Raw genomic sequence first — 18171 nt, 5'->3', positions numbered from 1 at the left:
GTCATTTACTTGGATACTTCAAGGATTTCATCCACTCACCATCAAGTAACTTGATGGAGTCCAGGCTGACGTCTGGACGTCCATCTTTGGTGAGGAATCGAGAAATTTGTGGTTCGTGTCCCTTAAAGTCAGTGGTTGTGGCTGAGAAGAGCTCCTCATCTACATATGAAGAGAAAAACAAGACAGATTTTTCTGAGTTTAGAAACTCTGAACCCTAAAAACAGACTGCTGCCAGTTACTCACCAGTAAAACCAGTTCAAGCTGTTAAAAGAAGCTACGCTTTGAAAGGTAGAGTTGGGTTTTTTGTTGTTTTTAAAACTAATCAACGTTCATGTTTTACACTATGCAGGCCTCTCGCTGTATTACGTTAGCAGCGGTTCCCTCCAAAGAAAAGCTGCAGCCTTCCATATGGCATCAACACAACCTTCCAGGCAGGAAGCTGCTCCTGAGAAGATCATCATGAACCTGGCGGAGAGAGGTTTAGCCCAAAAAAGAAGCTGTAAGATATCCAAGAGGGCCCAGCCAGCTCCAGGATTGTCCTCTCATAAGGAGGATCATGACACCACCAGTGCAGAGCTTGCTCAGATTGGCAGCAGGTGGGTGTGAGGCAAGAAGGGCAGCAAAGAAGCCACTTCTGTTCAACAAATCGTCATGTGCAGACTAAAGTCCTGCAAGCAGTGCAAGGATGGACAGCATAAAACTGAATCTTCAGGAGACTGAAGCAACATTACTGTTCTTCTGACTGTTTGGGATCTGTGGAGAAGAAAAGCTGAGAGCTTCCATGAGTCCAACAGTAGAGCTTCTTAAACCAATCCATGCTTTCAACATGTTCAGCTGATAATATCTGGCTTTGACACCATATTTAGAGATCATTAAATGTATCCATAAAACATAACTTTGTTACCTGCTCTGTCTGCAGATGTTTAATATGAATGTAAAACTGATTAAACTGACCAATGATGACTACAGAGCTGCGTTCAAAGGGGTTGTATGGACAGCGACCTTTAGCTCCATCCTGATGGACCACAGACAGGCGTTCAATGTCCTAAAGGAAGCAACCAGAAGCTGTGAAGTGATCCTCTCTGACTTCAAAGAACTGTTTGTTTCTATCAGTGCATTTCAGAAGAGGATGAAGACTCACAATGACAACTTGGTGGGGGCTGTAGGCGTAGCTGCCGCAGGCATACAGATGGGTGGAGTTTAGTGCTTGAACAACATGGACGAAGTTTGGACAGTCGACCTGCAGGCAGAAAGAACACAGTCACAGCAGATGTTTCTCCCAGATGGTCTTCTTCACAGATGTGAAGCAGGTTCCTGGAGGAGGTTCCTGTTGAAATTCAATTCAAATTAAAAATACTTTATTAATCTCAAAGGGAAATTAAATGTTGTTGTAGCTCATATTATGAAGGTTTCTTCAAAGAGTCGTTGTAGATGCTGATGGCTGTGGGCAGGAAGGATCTCCTGTAGAGCTCTGTCTTACAGCAGATCTGAAGAAGCCTCTGACTGAAGACACTCTGTTGTTGTAGGACAGTCTCATGGAGAGGATGCTCAGGGTTCTCCATAATGTTGTTCATTTTATGAAGAATCCATCTTTCCACAATGATCTCCAGAGGTTCCAGAGGAGTCTCCAGAACAGAACCAGCCTTTTTTATCAGCTTGTTGAGCTTTTTTAAGTCCCTGGTTCTGATGCTGCTTCCCCAGCAGATGATGGCAGAAGAGATCACACTTTCCACAACAGATTTATAGAAGATATGCAGCATCTTGCTGCAAACACCAAAGGACCTAAGCTTCCTCAAGAAGTACAGTCTGCTCTGTCCCTTCTTGTAGATGGCTTCACAGTTGCATCTCCACTCTAGTCTGTTGTCCAGGTGAACACCGAGGTATTTATACTCCTCCACCACCTCCACTTCTTCTCCCATGATAGAAATAGTTTTTGACTTATTCCTGTTTCTCTTAAAATCTACAATCTTCTCCTTTGTTTTATTTATGTTCAAGATGAGATGATTGTTTCCACACCATGCCACAAAGCGGTCCACCACCAAAATGTGGGGGCATGAGGTCATCTTACTGAAGCCGGTGCCGAACTTTTGTGATTTCCAGTCGCCAGGTACTGAAAGGTTTAAGCTGTGTCTATGAAGGTCTAGGAGAAGGTTATTGTTATAATTTTTATCTGCCATTAAAAATATACAGTACACTTCACTTAAATGCTGGACCCTGGATTTAGTAAGGGAGTTCCACAAGATTCTGTGTTTGGCTCACTGCTTTTCACTTTAATGGACCTCAGTAACTATGCAGATGATACTCGGCTATACCTCTACTCAGTTAAATTATGTTTTAAAGTTGAAAGTTGAAAAACATTTAAACACAAGGAAATCCAATGTTTTCACAACAAAAAGGAAAAATAGTTATATTAAAAGACACATAACCTATAAACATTTCTTTACAAGGACCGAACTTGTCTTTAGCACTTTGCTAGTCGCGCTGACCAATTAAAGTTGCTTTCACACTACGAGTCCCACTCATTCACTTACTAGTTCACACAGTCATACACCAACCCACCGACTGGCAGGCAGGACAGGGTTAAGAGACTTGCACCAGGGCACACTGAACTGTGGTGGGGGGTGCAGAGCTGGAGTTGAACCCGCAACTTTCTAAATGAAAGACAATTCCCAGTGACCCAAAGCTGTCTCATTATGTCAATTTAAAAGCAAATAAACAGAACAAATCTGATAAAATAAGTTAATACATTTTGCTTTGGCCTTGATGCTGATAAGATAACTTCTAGCTTCTAGTAAAACTCTGAGGATTCATTTTTTCCGTTCTTATATAAAACCAACTCGTTCACGCACACATCCTGGAAAACCCAAACCCTGTTCATGCATTTCTCAGTTGTTGGTTTTGTAAATTAATCATTTTATTATGAGGATGTTGCAACGGGAGTTTGGTGGTGAACCAGCAGAAGAGATCCTGTTTGATGCTCCTTCCTTAGATAGAAAAACTTTTTATCCAATTTGAATAAATAACTGAATCTGACTGAACTGTTCAATGGTTACGATTAACTGGAATGTATGAACCTGACTGTTGTGAAGAACCTTGAGACGACATGTGTTGTGAATTGGCGCTATATAAATAAAACTGAATTGAATTTGCTGTTTGTCTGGTTTTCACATCCATCAATGGCTTCCCTGTTAAATCCAGAGTGGATTTTGGATGGAAGCCCAGTTTATCAGACTAAAGATGGATCCGTCTTTTTTCTGCTCTCGGTGGAGGAGGACGCTTTTTCTCTGTCTCCCACCCCCTCCCATATCTGCCCTGCTTCAGCTCTGTGTCTTGTCTTTTTTTGGAGCCTCTTCTTGCATATCTTCCAAATTCTTAGTTATAGATTTTGTCAGCTGGTCTCTCAATGCAATTGATCAAATTTTCTCGACGAGAAGACAGGGTGGAGGAGAGTCCTCTTGGCCAGACGGGACGTTTTTCTCTGGATACACGATGGACTCCTGGCAGAAGTGGAGGATTGTATGTCTGTCGATAATGTCAGTCGAGGATGTGGAAGATGTGTATATAATTGGATGTTTGATATCAGGATTTCTGCTTTTTGGAGTCAGCGGTTACCTGGCATATCGACAAATTCGGAGAATGTCAGCAGCTGTTCTGGCAATTGTGAGGCTGTCTGGCATGTATGATGGGATCTTCAGATCGATCAACACTCAGACTGAGATGTTACGTGAGCTGAATCGCAGACTGGATGTGATCCTTAGGATCGCAGGCAGGTTGCGTTTCCTGGACTCAGGGGTGAAATGGGATACATCTTGGAGAAAGTTGTTCGCTCGGATCTGGCAGAAAGACCAGGAATTTGGCTGTTTGGATTAGTTTTTGAGAAGAACCAGCGAGACTCTCAAGGCTGACGGAAAATTAAGAGTCAGCCTAACCTAAATAATTGTTGTTTTTCTGAATCTGGCTCCCCTGCACGGCCTTGATGGCTGGTTATCTTCAACTTCTCCTGGAAGTTATGTAACCATGACGCTCTGCTCCCTCTGCCCCCTCCCTTCCCTGAGGACATCTGTGGACCTGCTCAGAACTTTGTGGCCGGTTGATGAACCTTCCAACGTACCATCAAGGATAATGGCCTCTGTGACAGTGTTTCATGGACTTACTTGCACACCATCACTTACACACACGCACATGCTCAAGATAAACATTTGCACCTCCTCACACCACCTTCATCGTTCCCGGCATGATGTTGTTTTGTCAACTTGTTGCTTCTTTGTTCTGAGGTTTTTTACAATCTCAAACTGTATCCTGCTAAGGATAAAGTGTGAAATATGATTTATTTCCTCTACTTTCCTAATGTGACCTCTTTTCTCATCTAGCAAGGGCAGCACCTGTGAGTGGGCAGCAAATTCTCGGTGACCCGTCCCCCCTTGTCTTGTGTCATGATGTCTGTTTGGATGGGTTCTACTGGACTTCTAATTTCCCCTCGGGGATCAATAAAGTATCATTGAATTGAATTGAATTGAATTGAATTGAATTGAATAGTTACCGCTGGATTCTTCCCTTTGCTTGCACAGTTGGCTCTGTCCTGCTCAGACGGACTCCACATCACCTGAACACAAGAACAAACACCTGAGTTTAACGGCAGCAGGAATCAGACACCCTCACCTGGATGATTCAGAAGCTCACCTTCTTCTTCAGACTGATCACATCACTCTGGCTGACGTCCAATGAGAGGATGGCATCTCGAGCTCCAACATAAAGGGTGGAGCTGTCGTTGCTAAGCAACAGCGTGGTTGTGTTGCTAACATCTGGCTGGAAGTGAATCAGAGGTCTGTCTGATGAGTCTGAGAAGAAACACAAAACAAAGTCTTCTCACTGACTGGTCTGATTAAAGCACTGATGATCTAACGTTTCTTCCAGAGCATCTCAGACAGGACTTAAGTCTAGAAGTTCTTCTAAAGGCAGAAGCTGTATCAGGACACCAAACAGACCATCTGATAGATGTTTAAATGTCCTAAAATAAAGAAAACTCCACAGCTTCTTATCCATCAGGAAAGCAGAGGAGCTGGAAGGAAACCATCAGAGTGAAAAACTAAAGTCCAACAGTGCTTCTCATCCAGCATCTTACCTCCATAGTAGTGCATGGTGGTGGCAGCATCATAATGCGGGCCTAAAGCTCAACAGTTACTCTGCAAATAAACTTGGTTCAGTTTTTTTTTTTCAGAAAACAAGTGGCTTCAGGACAAGTTTAGGAGGTCCAGCTTAAATCCAACAGTCCAACATGGAAGGAGAGGACAGGAGAAGGCTTCAGGAGAATGAATGAACAAGTCCATCACAACTCAGTGAAGGTGGGAGATGAAGCCTGCAGGAATCTGAAACCTGAAGCAAAATAAAGCAAACAACTATTTCACGAAGTGACGTCAGAGTAAAGAACGATTGGTGGAAACTTAGCGAGAACAACAGAACCAAAGGAAGTCAGATAAGGTCTAAATATAAAGGCCTTCAAACATAGATGAGACACTTTCACTCTGCTTGATCTCAGATGTCTGATTAATTTGTCTCGGCATGGCTTTAGTGGAAACTTCTATTTATGTTCTGACCCAAAAGCCAAGAATAACCAGCAGAACCCCTCCCGTTAATGTAAAGGGTCTTTAAACCGCAGCCAGTTTATAACCTGGAGGTTAATTTGAACCCAGTACAGAAGGTCGTGAGGGTTGGTTGGACCTGAAAACCCACAATGAACATGACCTTTGTCTTTCAGAAGAAGATCCACTTAGTTGACATTGATTCAGACTTAATGTTCATGATGAGGCTTTCGGACCAGGGCAGGTGAGAATAAATACCAACAATGCTCTGCCTCACCTGTCAGCTGACCGGCTCCGAGCCGAGCAGCTTCCTGTTTCTGAGGCCAAGAAGCCGAGCAGGTTCGGTTGGGAGAGGATGTGGTTTACAGCTGCAGAGATGCTCAGCTTTATCTAAGAGTCTTAAAATAACTTTCATCTGAAGAGCAAATGTGATCTGAGAGACCATCTGTCTCTGAGTGAGCACCAATCACATTCACTGTGGTGAAGATACATTTAAGGGCTCCAAACACAGCAGACAGGTCACAGTTTAACTTCATTGCACCCACTCAGACTGCTTCACCTGAGCTTCAGTAGCCATGGAAACATGTCTAAGTTGTCCTGTTTGTGATCTTTGATACAAGAGCATCTGCTATTAAACATCAGATGGGACATGGTCCAGTTTGGTCCAGAGTTCCAGTATCTCGGTGTTCCTGAGTGATGGCAGGATGGACCAGGATCAACGCTTCATCTCCAGTGATGGAGCTTTTGGCTCCTGCAGAAGAAGAGTGCATTCAGAGTACAAAAACACATGTAAATCAGCGATTTGTTCACTCTGAGAGTCAAGAGGCTAAATGTTTTGTTTGTGTCATGGTTGGGGGTTTTTGGTTTTGGGTTCTTAAATTTAATTCAATTCAATTCAGTTTTATTTCTATAGCACCAATTCACAACACATGTTGTCTCAAGGTTCTTCACAAAGTCAGGTTCATACATTCCAGTTAATCCTAACTATCAAACAGTTCAGTCAGATTCAGTTATTTATTCAAATTGGATAAAAAGTTTTTCTATCTAAGGAAACCCAGCAGATTGCATCCAGTCAGTGACTTGCAGCATTCACTCCTCCTGGATGAGCATGTAGAGACAGTGGACAGTCACTGGTGTTGACTTTGCAGCAATCCCTCATACTGAGCATGCATGTAGCGACAGTGGAGAGGAAAAACTCCCTTTTAACAGGAAGAAACCTCCAGCAGAACCAGAACCAGGCTCAGTGTGAGCGGCCATCTGCCACGACCGACTGGAGGTTAGAGAGAACAGAGCAGAGACACAAAGAGAACAAAGAAGCACTGATCCAGGAGTACTTTCTATGGGAAGGAAAAGTAAATGTTAATGGATGTAGCTCCTTTAGTCGTTTCATCTAGAAAGAAAGAACAGATAAACTCTGAGCCAGTTTTCAAGGTTAGAGTCTGAAAGAGAGAACATAGAGTTAGTTACAGTAGAAGCTCAGTCAGTAGCCATGTCTAGGAGAGAGAAAGGGTTAAACACTGAAAGACAGGGCCATGTGGATCATCTGTAGAAGGTGAGCATTAAGTTGTTGCCAGCAGAAGCTTGGATGATGCTTCTCTCCAGAAAGGTGTCACAGGTAGACACAGAGTCAGGCCAGGTGTAGCTTCTAGGAAGAGAAAAGAGAGAACAAAGTTAAAAGCTGAAATAACAGCAAATAATGCAAAATTGGAGAGTAGTATGAGAATGTAGCAAAGAGGGTGAAAGTGGCCGTTATGTCCTCCAGCAGCCTAAGCCTATAGCAGCATAACTACACAGATAGTTCAGGATAACTCAGATTTAAACCAGCCTAGCGCTGTTCCCCTGATCCCTACAGCATATTCCAGCCTTTCTAAGAGAATTTTATGGTCGACTGGATCAAATGCAGCACTGAGATCTAACAGAACCAGAACAGACACAAGTCCATTATCTGAGGCCATAAGAATATCATTAGTGACTTTCAGCAGAGCTGTTTCAGTGCTATGATGAGCTCTGAAACCTGACTGAAACTCTTCAAACAGGTCATTGCTGTATAAATGTTCACACATTTGATTAGCAACTATTTTCTCAAGAATTTTAGATAAGAATGGAAGATTGGATATAGGTCTGTAATTTTTCAAGTCATCTCGATCAAGCGAAGGTTTCTTAAGTAAAGGTTTAATTACAGCTAACTTAAAAGCCTGTGGTTCTGATCCATTTACTAAAGATAGATTAATCATATCTAAAATGGGGCTGGTAATCAGAGGGAACACTTCCTTAAATAATTTGGTTTGGTTTGGGTCTAACATACAAGTTGAAGGTTTAGATGAAGCTAATATTTCTGATAACTCAGGAAGCTCCACAGGATCAGAACAGTCCAAACACAGATCAGGTTCTACAGTTATTTCCAATGTTGTCTCAATTGCTGAGGATGAAGTAATCATCTTCAGGAGTATGTCAAAGATTTTATTTTTAATAGAATCAATTTTATTTAAGAAGAATCCCATAAAGTCATGACTGCTAAGAGTTAAGGGAATGGATGGCTCAACAGAGATATGACTCTGTGTAAGTTTAGCAACTGTACTAAAGAGAAACCTAGGATTATTCTTGTTCTCTTCTATTAATGATGAGAAATAAGCTGTTCTAGCTTGGTGAAGTATCTTTTTATACAACAGTAGTAAGCCAATTGAGTCTAAGATAGCATTAAACGCTATATTTAGGCTATCACTTTCAGCGTCTACATGAATGTTAAAATCCCCCACTATAATAACTTTATCTGTATTTAACACTAAATCAGATAAAAGGTCTGAAAACTGATCTAAAAATTGAGAGTAAGGACCTGGTGGACGGTACAAAACAACAAACAGAAGTGGTTTTAGTGCTTTGCAATTTGGATGAGGAAAACTAAGGATTAAATATTCAAAAGAGTTGTAGCTATTGATTGGTCTGGGACTAATCAATAAATCGGACTGAAAGATGGTTGCTACTCCTCCTCCTCGCCCAGTATTTCGAGGAATGTGAAAATTTAAATAATTAGTAGGAGTTGACTCATTTATAGTAACATAATCCTCTTACTGCAGCCAGGTTTCTGTGAGGCAAAATAAATCAATCTGATTGTCATAAATCAGGTCACTAACTAGCAAAGTCTTTGAAGAGAGAGATCTTATGTTCAGTAAGCCACATTTAATTGTTTTATTTTTCTTTTTAGTCTGAGTTGTGTTTATTTTTATGAGATTTTCCTGATTTCTGTTCATTGTTTTCCTAGGTTTGGTTTCTTGTGATTTTTGTATTCTGTTCATAGTGCTTTCTGGTTCATGTTTGTTTCTATGGTTTGATTATGTCCTTGTATTTAGTTCCAGCCATGTTCTGTGTTTACTCCTTGCTATAGTATGCCAAAGCAATCAGCTCGATTAGGTCAACCTGCACCATGCTCTATATGTACTCCTCTATTCTGTTTTACTCGTTGCGGAAACATTCATGCTCATTCTGTTTAACACGGTTCTTGTAAACCTGTCCATGTCCGCGCCGGTTTACCAGGCAGGTTCATGCCTGTCTCTGCTGCTTCCTGTGAGTCTGGCAAATGAAGCCTTTACTCGGCGCCGCTGCTTGCTGCCGTCTGCATTCTGGGGTCCACTTCTACACCACATCGTGACAGTTTGTGAAGCTTTTATTGAACTCTTCATATCTTTCCGACTCAGAGTCTGTCAGTTCATCCGGTTTTCCTCCACAAATTGGACCCATGTGGTCAGAGATGGTTTCCCAGACTTTTTGTTCTCGACAGCACAGAACGGATCAAACCCCAACGTTTCAAACACTCCAGATCTGCCATGTTTTTGCTCTTCTTCCAGTTTTTTATGATTTAACACAGGAAACCATTCTAGAGAGGGTTCTTTGTTCTCTCCTTCATCATTGAAAGGACCCCTGGCTCGGAGTTCTTCTCATACTCAGCCTGGTTCTGGTTCTGTTGGAGGTTTCTTTCTGTTAAAAAGAAGTGGTTCGTAAACCTTCAATGGACCGGGCTTCCTTAGACAGCAAACCAGCATCAACTGAACCTCCCAGAACTGTTTGATATGAATCAGACTTTCTGACTGCATTGTACTGGAATAAATTTGATTACACAAACTGATTTTGGATTGAGTTCAATTCTAACTAAACGGACCAGTTTGTCCTGATTTGGTACTAGAGAAATAAGATGTGTTGCAGTGAGTTAGATACATTAAGGACATTTATTAAAAATTTTACTTTTTTTCCAAAAAAGACTGAGATCATCCATCTAAAATGTTCCAACATTTTTGTTTCATTCCCAAGTGTGATGACGGCAGAACTGGACCATGAAACTGGGTGGAACACCAGAATCATTCCTTCTGGACCACAATCATGTTGTGACTCAGAGAAAACAAAGTTTCATATTTTTGATTATAGACGGATCTCAAGACGTTTTTCAGAACTTTGGCCCAAGCAGTGGACCATAACGCTCTGCAAGTTAAAGCTTTCAGATGTAATCACGAGAAACCGTAGGAACATGCTGGGGAATCTTCTCTGAGGTCATAATGAAAATCCTGGCTGAACATCTAAAACCTTCTAAATGACCCAGTAAATAGCAGCAACAGGAAGAATCATCTCCCTGTCTGAAAGTAACAACCTCACAGCAGATTGATGATCAAAATGGATCAATAACTACTCAGAAACACTGCTGAGGACTTACTGAGGAGGAAGGAGATCTGAGGAGGAGGCAGTGAGTCTGCAGAGCCCAGGAGGAGGCTGAGGAAGAGGAAGGCGACTGAGGAGCCCATGCTGGAGAGGAACACGGAAAATAAAGGATCCGTTATTTCTCTGAGTTGAGTCTACAGAGAAGAGCAGCAACACCAAGTGTGACTGCACTAAATCAGCCACAGCTTCCTCTTTTCAGCAGTTTGAGGTCAAAGGGGAAGACGAGGAGGAGGAGGAGCAGGAGGAGGAGGGGACACTTCAGGATGTGATGAACTGCATCAGAAGCATCAGATAATGATCCGATGATGTGTTCAGTGTCTTTAAACATGCAGCGTCGCTTCTCTGAAAGCCAATTAGAGAAAGAGGAGGTTCTGTTTCTGTCTGATCCATTTCACATCCTCAAAGAGGTTTCACATGTCAGCATCTGCTGACCAGGATCGAATCCAAACAACGAAACATCTGACAGAAGGTTACAATTTACAGTTTCAGTAAGAAATGATCCATCATTTCACTTTAGAGATGATCCAACAGCTGGAGACAAAAAGGAAGCAGAGGGTGAAATGTGAGAGAAAATGACTGATCTGCATGTTCCTCCCTCTGCAGAGCAGAACATCAAGAAATCATTAGGGAATCTGGACCATTCTCAGGGAGCAGCTTCAGCTAGACAGCCCACATATGGTTCTGCATCCAGAACCATGAACCATCACAAGTTGGTAGAACCACATGGAGCAGGGATTACTTTGGAGAAGCTTCGACCAGTTCTACGTCCAGAGTTATCATCACAGACATCACACTGAGCAGAGAAGAAGCCTGATGTTAACCTCAGAGAAGCTTCTCTGGGCTCAGAGGCTTCTAGGATGGACCATCACACATGAGAACATGGATCAGATGAACCAGTTCTCCAGATGTTTCTTGGAGGAGCATGCCGCCTGATGTTGGTAGGAGGTTGTATCATGTATGGGCTTGGATTATCTCCTCTTCTCTGATGGCAGCATTGATGCAAAGAGATGTTTAGAGAACATCTGCGCAGCTCCTCCATTTCAGTGAGAGAAAGTCAGATCACCCAACTTCTCTCTGAGTGATGGCAGGATGAACAGCAGATATATAAAAGGATCATGGAGCTTGATCTGCAGAAACAAGGAGGTTGTTCCAGTCCATGGTCAAGAAGGAGCTGAGCTGAACGGAGAAGCTCTGGATTTACTGCTCCATCTACGTTCTGATGCTTACCTACTGTCCAAACAGCTGAGATGACCTTCTTCTGTAGTGTAGGCTCTGCCCTGGACATGAGGAGAGGAGCTCCACCATCTAGGAGGAGCTCAGAGCTGAATTTCTCATTATGAGGTTTATAATACAGAGAAGGTACTGCCTCTCTGTGATGTTATTTTCCAGGGTGAGAAGATGAGAACATCTCTTCATGGTTCAGTCTAGAAAATAATCAACACTGGGAGAAAACTGCAAATACATGTCGACACATAGATCTTCTCCAAACATCTTCATGATCCAGTTGGAACGTCTTCAAATTCTGTTCATTCAATCTGGTCAGTCCTGGGTCAGAAGGACATCTGGATTTTAGAGGAGCATTCTTCTTCTGAGAACCGTCAGCTGAAACATCAGGTTCTATCTTATATCTTTTTTCTGCTAAATTTGATTTATTTGGATAAAATATCAGCTCAGTTTTTCTGAATATTATGAATTCTGAGATTTTAAAAGTTTTTGTTTTATTTTTAATCAACTTCATTGTTTTATTATTTATCTCCTCAATGAGTCCAAAAGGTTCTGAGTTTCAATCCAAACATCTAAATCTTTTAGTTCTACAGTCAATGAATACCAGTAAGAACCAAGAAACAGTTTAAACATCAGAAAGAAAAAAAATGACTTGGTTTAAGTGTGAAAATATTTAGTTTTAAAATATTAAAAACAATAAGTTAAATCTATCTGATCATGAAGTCGGGTCGGTGCCAGAATTAGGAAGTTAAGAGAAAATAGAATCTGATCATTTTAACTAAATATTCTTTTAATTCACATTTACAGTTTGCAAGTTTTTCTCTGACATAAACTGGAGGCTTGATTGATTAAAAATTTAAATTTAATAAAGTTACATTTATGGAGGAAATGTGGACCAGTTTCTGTTAGACCCGTTAGAACCCACTCAGTGATGAAGGTTCTGACTGATGTAAGAACCAGAGACCCAGAAAATGCTCAGTCATGTTTCTGTGGAGCAGCAGGAGAATCCAGGAGAAACGCAGCCTCAAACAGAACCTCCAGGTCCAGTTTCTCCAGAACCATCCAGAGCAGAAATCTACTGGGAGAGAATGAGTGGGCGTGTCTTTCTGCACTCTGTGCTCCCATTGGTCAGAACGCTGATGGTCCTGCAGCAGTGGGAAACACCTACAACTGGATGGAGAACCTGTTCAAATCCAAAAGGTTCTGAATATTTCACCGGGTCAGAACCATCATCACACTCTCAGCTGAACATTCTGTGGGAAATTCTAAAAATCTCCTCAAACTTAAACTGATTGGTGGAAAAAGGATCATAATGATAACTGGGTCATTTAAAGTCCAGCTGTCTGTGACCCGATTAAACTTTGAACGATGGTTCTGGTGGAAAGGATGGCTAAACTATGGAGGTCCAAACAGGACTGGGTTCATCTGGCTGTGATGTTTCACCAGAACAGACCAGCTCCTGGAGGAGCTGCATGATCTGATGAGGGAGCAACAAACTGAGAACTGTGAGAAAAACTCAAGAAGAAGAAGAAGAAGAAGAAGAAGTGGTGTGTTGGATATTTTATTCCTATAAGAGTCGACTCCCTCAGATCAGAACATTTTTTATAAGACTTGAACTACAAATATTTTGGATCGTTGGAGGGAAACATCTCAGAACAGGTTTCCTTCAACACGTAAAACAAAGACGTTTGTCTCTGGTGTGAATCAGGAGTTATCAGGAACATCTGATGGTTCCTCAGAAGATGTCCAGATAAATGTGGTGACGGTTCCTCGCGTCTCAGGCGAAATCAAACATTTCTGCTCCAACACTGAAGTCTCAACTTTGATCCCAGGTTTGATTTCTGTCCAATGGGTCCCTGAGCAAGGCACTGAATCCCATGATGCCAGCAGGGGGGCGCTACAGGACGACTAGCAGCAGCAGCAGTTGCTGGTTTGAATCCCAAATGTTTGCATCATCTGTGCAGAGACGCTGCTGAGCAAGGCACGGAGATGCAGTCGGTTTCCAGGTGGAGTTTCTGCAGACTCCGACAACTGAGTGCACAAGGATGACGGGAGTCACCAGATGTTCACCTTCATCTTCTCCACCTTCAGCCACTCGGAGCCGCTCTGAGGTTAAAGTGGAGGCGACGACTCAAATTTGGGTGGAACCGGTGGTCGACTTGGACGAAGAGGAGGTCGCCTGCAAACACAGAGACAGTTTCCTGTTATTGTTACAGAACCACAGTGCTGTGTCAAAGATCTGGTCCAATCCTCATTTCTAGTTCCTTATAAGTTCTCAGACTTCCTGTGATCTTATAAAGTGGTGTTCCTCAACAGTTCTTCAGGGGTCCTGAAGCTCTTTCAGAGGTTTACTTTGGACTTTGCTTGCTATTTCACTCCGATTCAGTCGTATCTTCTGTGTTCTCATGGATACACCTAAAAAATGGGGAGGTTTGGGTTTTGGAGACAAGCTGCTGGGAACCAGGAGCTTAAAGCATCATCTGAACTAGGCTGCCTGGGTCATGTCCCTCCGGTCTAAAACAGAAACTGATTCAATCAAACTATTTCCTGTCACTTATTTCATTTCATGGACAATAAAACACGACCAAGCAGGATAAAAACATCGAAGATGAAGATGTGCGTTTAGATTTTCATAGGTCCCAGTTTATTGGCTGAGCAAACAAAAACCTCTGAAAATGGTCCAGTTCTGTACAGAAACAGAAAAAAGCTGCCAAAGTCCAAAGAAAAACTCTGAAAGACCTTGAGGAAGCTGGAGAACCGTTGACCCAGACTTGTTCCCAGGAAGGAAGGACCTCTGGATCAGAGGTTTCATACTGAGCTTCACTGCGGAAATAAATCGATCCACAGACATACAGCCATATTGAATTAATGAATTTTCCTATAATATTCTCTGCATAAAGTAGAACCTATGTTCCTCCAAAGCACACTCAGCACTTCCGATCCTAGTTATTTCCAACACAAAACAGTCATGAATCTTATTGTAGAACTGCTTGAAGCATTGGATGGAAAATAATGGCACTAAGTAATCTGCCTCTGCTGGACAGGTGTGGTAAGGCGTGTTCGTCACTTCCTGTTCTCACTGTTGGTGAATTGTTTGGTGTGTGATCTGATTTCTCTCTACTGTGATATCTTGTTATAATACATAAACAACTTACTTTCTGTTGCTGTATTTAACGTTTGGGGACTCTCCGTGTTTTACACAGTTTTTCTAGTAGTGGTAAAGGGTCGCTAGCTTAGCTTTAGCTCCACCATGGCTACCTGTTCTACTGTTTCTCTCTCTGAGTCTTCTCCTCTCTCCTTCTCTCTGTGTCAGATGTTCAGTTACTCCTCTGCCTCCTTTAGTGATAATGGGACGTGTAATAAATGTAGCATTTTTGTAGCTTTGGAGGCGAGGGTGTCAGAATTGGAGGCCCGGCTCCGCGCTGTTGAAAAACCAGCAGATAGCCGAGGCCCCTTAGCCAGCGCGGAGCCATCGAGGGTAGCTCCCCGTAGCAGTCCTCCAGCAGAGCCCGTGCAGCCGGGGCCTCAGGCCGGCTGGGTGACGGTACGTAGAAAGTATAGTCCTAGATCCCAGCCCACAGGTCACCACCAACCCGTCTGCATTTCTATCAGATTTTACCCGCTCAGTGACACACCCGCTGAGAAGCCAACTCTGGTCATTGGCAGCTCCATAGTCAGAAACGTGGCACTAGAGACACCAGCGACCATAGTCAAATGTCTGCCAGGGGCCAGAACGGGCGACATCAAATCATACTTGAAACTGCTGGCTAAGGATCAGCTTAAATACAGTAAGATTGTTATTCACGCTGGCAGTAAGACACCTAGTTACGTCAATCGGAGGTCACCAAAGTTAGTGTTGCTTCGGTGTGTAAGTTTACCAAAACAATGTCGAACTCCGTCATTTTCTCTGGTCCCCTTCCTGATCTGACCAGTGACGACATGTTTAGCCGCATGCTGTCATTCAACTGCTGGCTGTCTAGGTGGTGTCCAGAAAACAATGTGGGTTACATTGATAACTGGTGAACATTTTGGGGAAAACCTGGTCTGATCTAGAGAGACGGCATCCATCCCACTTTGGATGGAGCTGCTTTTCTTTCTAGGAATCTGGCCGAATTTATTAGTTCTCCAGAACTCTGACAACCCAGGGTTCAGACCAGGAAGCAGGATTGTAGTTTAACACTCCTCTCTGCAGCTTCTGTACTGCTACCCACCCATTACCCTATTAAGACAGTGTCTCGCCCACGGCCAAAATTAAATAGATTAAAAAATAATCTAAAAGGAGGAAATCAGGAAAATCTCATAAAAATAAACACAACTCAGACTAAAAAGAAAAATAAAACAATTAAATGTGTCTTACTGAACATAAGATCTCTCTCTTCAAAAAGACTTTGCTAGTTAGTGACCTGATTTATGACAATCAGATTGATTTATTTTGCCTCACAGAAACCTGGCTGCAGCAAGAGGATTATGTTACTATAAATGAGTCAACTCCTACTAATTATTTAAATTTTCACATTCCTCGAAATACTGGGGGAGGAGGAGGAGTAACAACCATCTTTCAGTCCGATTTAATGATTAGTCTCAGACCAATCAATAGCTACAACTCTTTTGAATATTTAATCCTTAGTTTTCCTCATCCAAATTGCAAAGCACTAAAACCTCTTCTGTTTGTTGTTTTGTACCGTCCACCAGGTCCTTACTCTCAATTTTTAGATCAGTTTTCAGACCTTTTATCTGATTTAGTGTTAAATACAGATAAAGTTATTATAGTGGGGGATTTTAACATTCATGTTGACGCTGAAAGTGATAGCCTAAATATAGCGTTTAATGCTATCTTCGACTCAATTGGCTTTGCTCAAAACATTAACAAACCTACCCACCTTTGTCTTCATTCTCTGGACCTTGTGCTGACATATGGCATTGAGTGTAAAGACATAACAATATTTTCTCATAACCCTGTCCTGTCTGACCATTTCTTAATAACCTTTGAGTTTAATTTAACCGAGTACTCCACACCTGAAAGAAAATTTCATTATAGTAGATCATTATCAGACAATGCTGTAACAACCTTTAAAGAATCTGTTCCACTTTTAATTTCCTCATTATCACTGAAAAGCACAGTGGAGGGCAATAATTTTGTTTCTGACCCTTCACAAATTGATTCTCTTGTTCATAGTGTTTCTTCATCATTGCGTGATGCATTAGACGATGCAGCCCCCTTAAAAAAGAAGGTAATCATTCATAGGAGGCTATCTCCTTGGTTTAATTCAGAGCTGCGTACTTTAAAGCACAATGTTAGAACATTGGAGAGAAAATGGCGTTCTACACACCAAGAGGATTCTTACTTAATCTGGAAAAATAACCTACTGTTGTATAAAAAGACACTTCACCAAGCTAGAACAGCTTATTTCTCATCATTAATAGAAGAGAACAAGAATAATCCTAGGTTTCTCTTTAGTACAGTTGCTAAACTTACACAGAGTCATAGCTCTGTTGAGCCATCCATTCCCTTAGCTCTCAGCAGTCATGACTTTATGGGATTCTTTTTAAATAAAATTGATTCTATTAAAAAGAAAATCTTTGACATACTCCTGAAGATGATTACTTCATCCTCAGCAAGTGAGACAACATTGGAAGTAACTGTAGAACCTGATTTGTGTTTGGACTGTTTTGATCCTGTGGAGCTTCCTGAGTTATCAGAAATATTAGCTTCATCTAAACCTTCAACTTGTATGTTAGACCCAATCCCAACCAAATTATTTAAGGAAGTGTTCCCTCTGATTACCAGCCCCATTTTAGATATGATTAACCTATCTTTAGTAAATGGATCAGAACCACAGGCTTTTAAGTTAGCTGTAATTAAACCTTTACTTAAGAAACCTTCACTTGATCGAGATGATTTAATAAATTACAGACCTATATCCAATCTTCCATTCTTATCTAAAATTCTTGAGAAAATAGTTGCTAATCAAATGTGTGAACATTTATACAGCAATGACCTGTTTGAAGAGTTTCAGTCAGGTTTCAGAGCTCATCATAGCACTGAAACAGCTCTGCTGAAAGTCACTAATGATATTCTTATGGCCTCAGATAATGGACTTGTGTCTGTTCTGGTTCAGTTAGATCTCAGTGCTGCATTTGATCCAGTCGACCATAAAATTCTCTTAAAAAGGCTGGAATATGCTGTAGGGATCAGGGGAACAGCGCTAGGCTGGTTTAAATCTTATCTGTCTGACAGATTCCAGTTTGTTCATGTAAATGATAAATCATCTTTAAACTCCAGGGTTAATGGTGGAGTACCACAGGGTTCAGTACTTGGGCCAATTCTCTTTACTATATATATGCTTCCAATAGGTCAAATTATCAGGCAGCATGGGATAAATGTTCACTGTTACGCTGATGATACTCAGCTTTACTTATCCATGAATCCTGATGAACCCAACCAGTTAGATAGACTACAAGCATGTCTTGAAGATATAAAAACTTGGATGACGTTAAATTTTTTGCTTCTAAATTCAGACGACAGAAGTTGTCGTCTTTGGACCGGAGTCTTTAAAAAAGAAACTGCTTAGTCAATCACTTAACCTGGATGGCATTAAATTGACCTCCAATAATAAAGTAAAAAACCTTGGTGTTAACTTTGACTAGGACATGTCATTTAAAT

General features: G+C 41.7%; 2 protein-coding genes and 1 long non-coding RNA gene across 13 annotated transcripts in view; 1 reads left to right on the top strand and 2 right to left on the bottom strand.

Annotated features, from left to right (window-relative positions):
* The window catches only part of LOC124865935, a 24040-nt gene extending 23145 nt beyond the window's left edge, over positions 1-895 (top strand). For both annotated transcript variants that reach the window (XR_007037688.1, XR_007037689.1), the window contains 2 exons: positions 1-89; positions 350-895. The exon at positions 1-89 is cut by the window's left edge and continues 17 nt beyond it. This is a non-coding gene — a long non-coding RNA (uncharacterized LOC124865935). The remainder of the gene's footprint in view (positions 90-349) is intronic.
* Positions 1-10410, bottom strand: part of LOC124865934 (semaphorin-4B-like) — a 19882-nt gene extending 9472 nt beyond the window's left edge. The window contains exons 1-6 of the mRNA XM_047361463.1: positions 10279-10410; positions 4681-4838; positions 4541-4603; positions 1142-1240; positions 955-1045; positions 40-159 (exon numbers count right to left, since the gene is read on the bottom strand). Coding sequence (XP_047217419.1) covers positions 40-159; positions 955-1045; positions 1142-1240; positions 4541-4603; positions 4681-4838; positions 10279-10366 — 619 coding nt within the window. The 5' untranslated portion in view covers positions 10367-10410. The remainder of the gene's footprint in view (positions 1-39; positions 160-954; positions 1046-1141; positions 1241-4540; positions 4604-4680; positions 4839-10278) is intronic.
* A 2642-nt stretch (positions 10411-13052) lies between these two features.
* adam15 (ADAM metallopeptidase domain 15) overlaps positions 13053-18171 on the bottom strand; it is a 37259-nt gene continuing 32140 nt past the window's right edge. For all 10 annotated transcript variants that reach the window (XM_047361617.1, XM_047361620.1, XM_047361623.1 and 7 more), the window contains one exon: positions 13053-13686. In XM_047361617.1, the coding sequence (XP_047217573.1) occupies positions 13620-13686 (67 nt within the window). In that variant the 3' untranslated portion in view covers positions 13053-13619. The remainder of the gene's footprint in view (positions 13687-18171) is intronic.

This window comes from Girardinichthys multiradiatus, chromosome 3 (assembly GCF_021462225.1).
Source record: "Girardinichthys multiradiatus isolate DD_20200921_A chromosome 3, DD_fGirMul_XY1, whole genome shotgun sequence".
NCBI classification, from domain to species: Eukaryota; Metazoa; Chordata; class Actinopteri; order Cyprinodontiformes; family Goodeidae; genus Girardinichthys; species Girardinichthys multiradiatus.
This window is presented reverse-complemented; position numbering and strand designations above follow the sequence as displayed.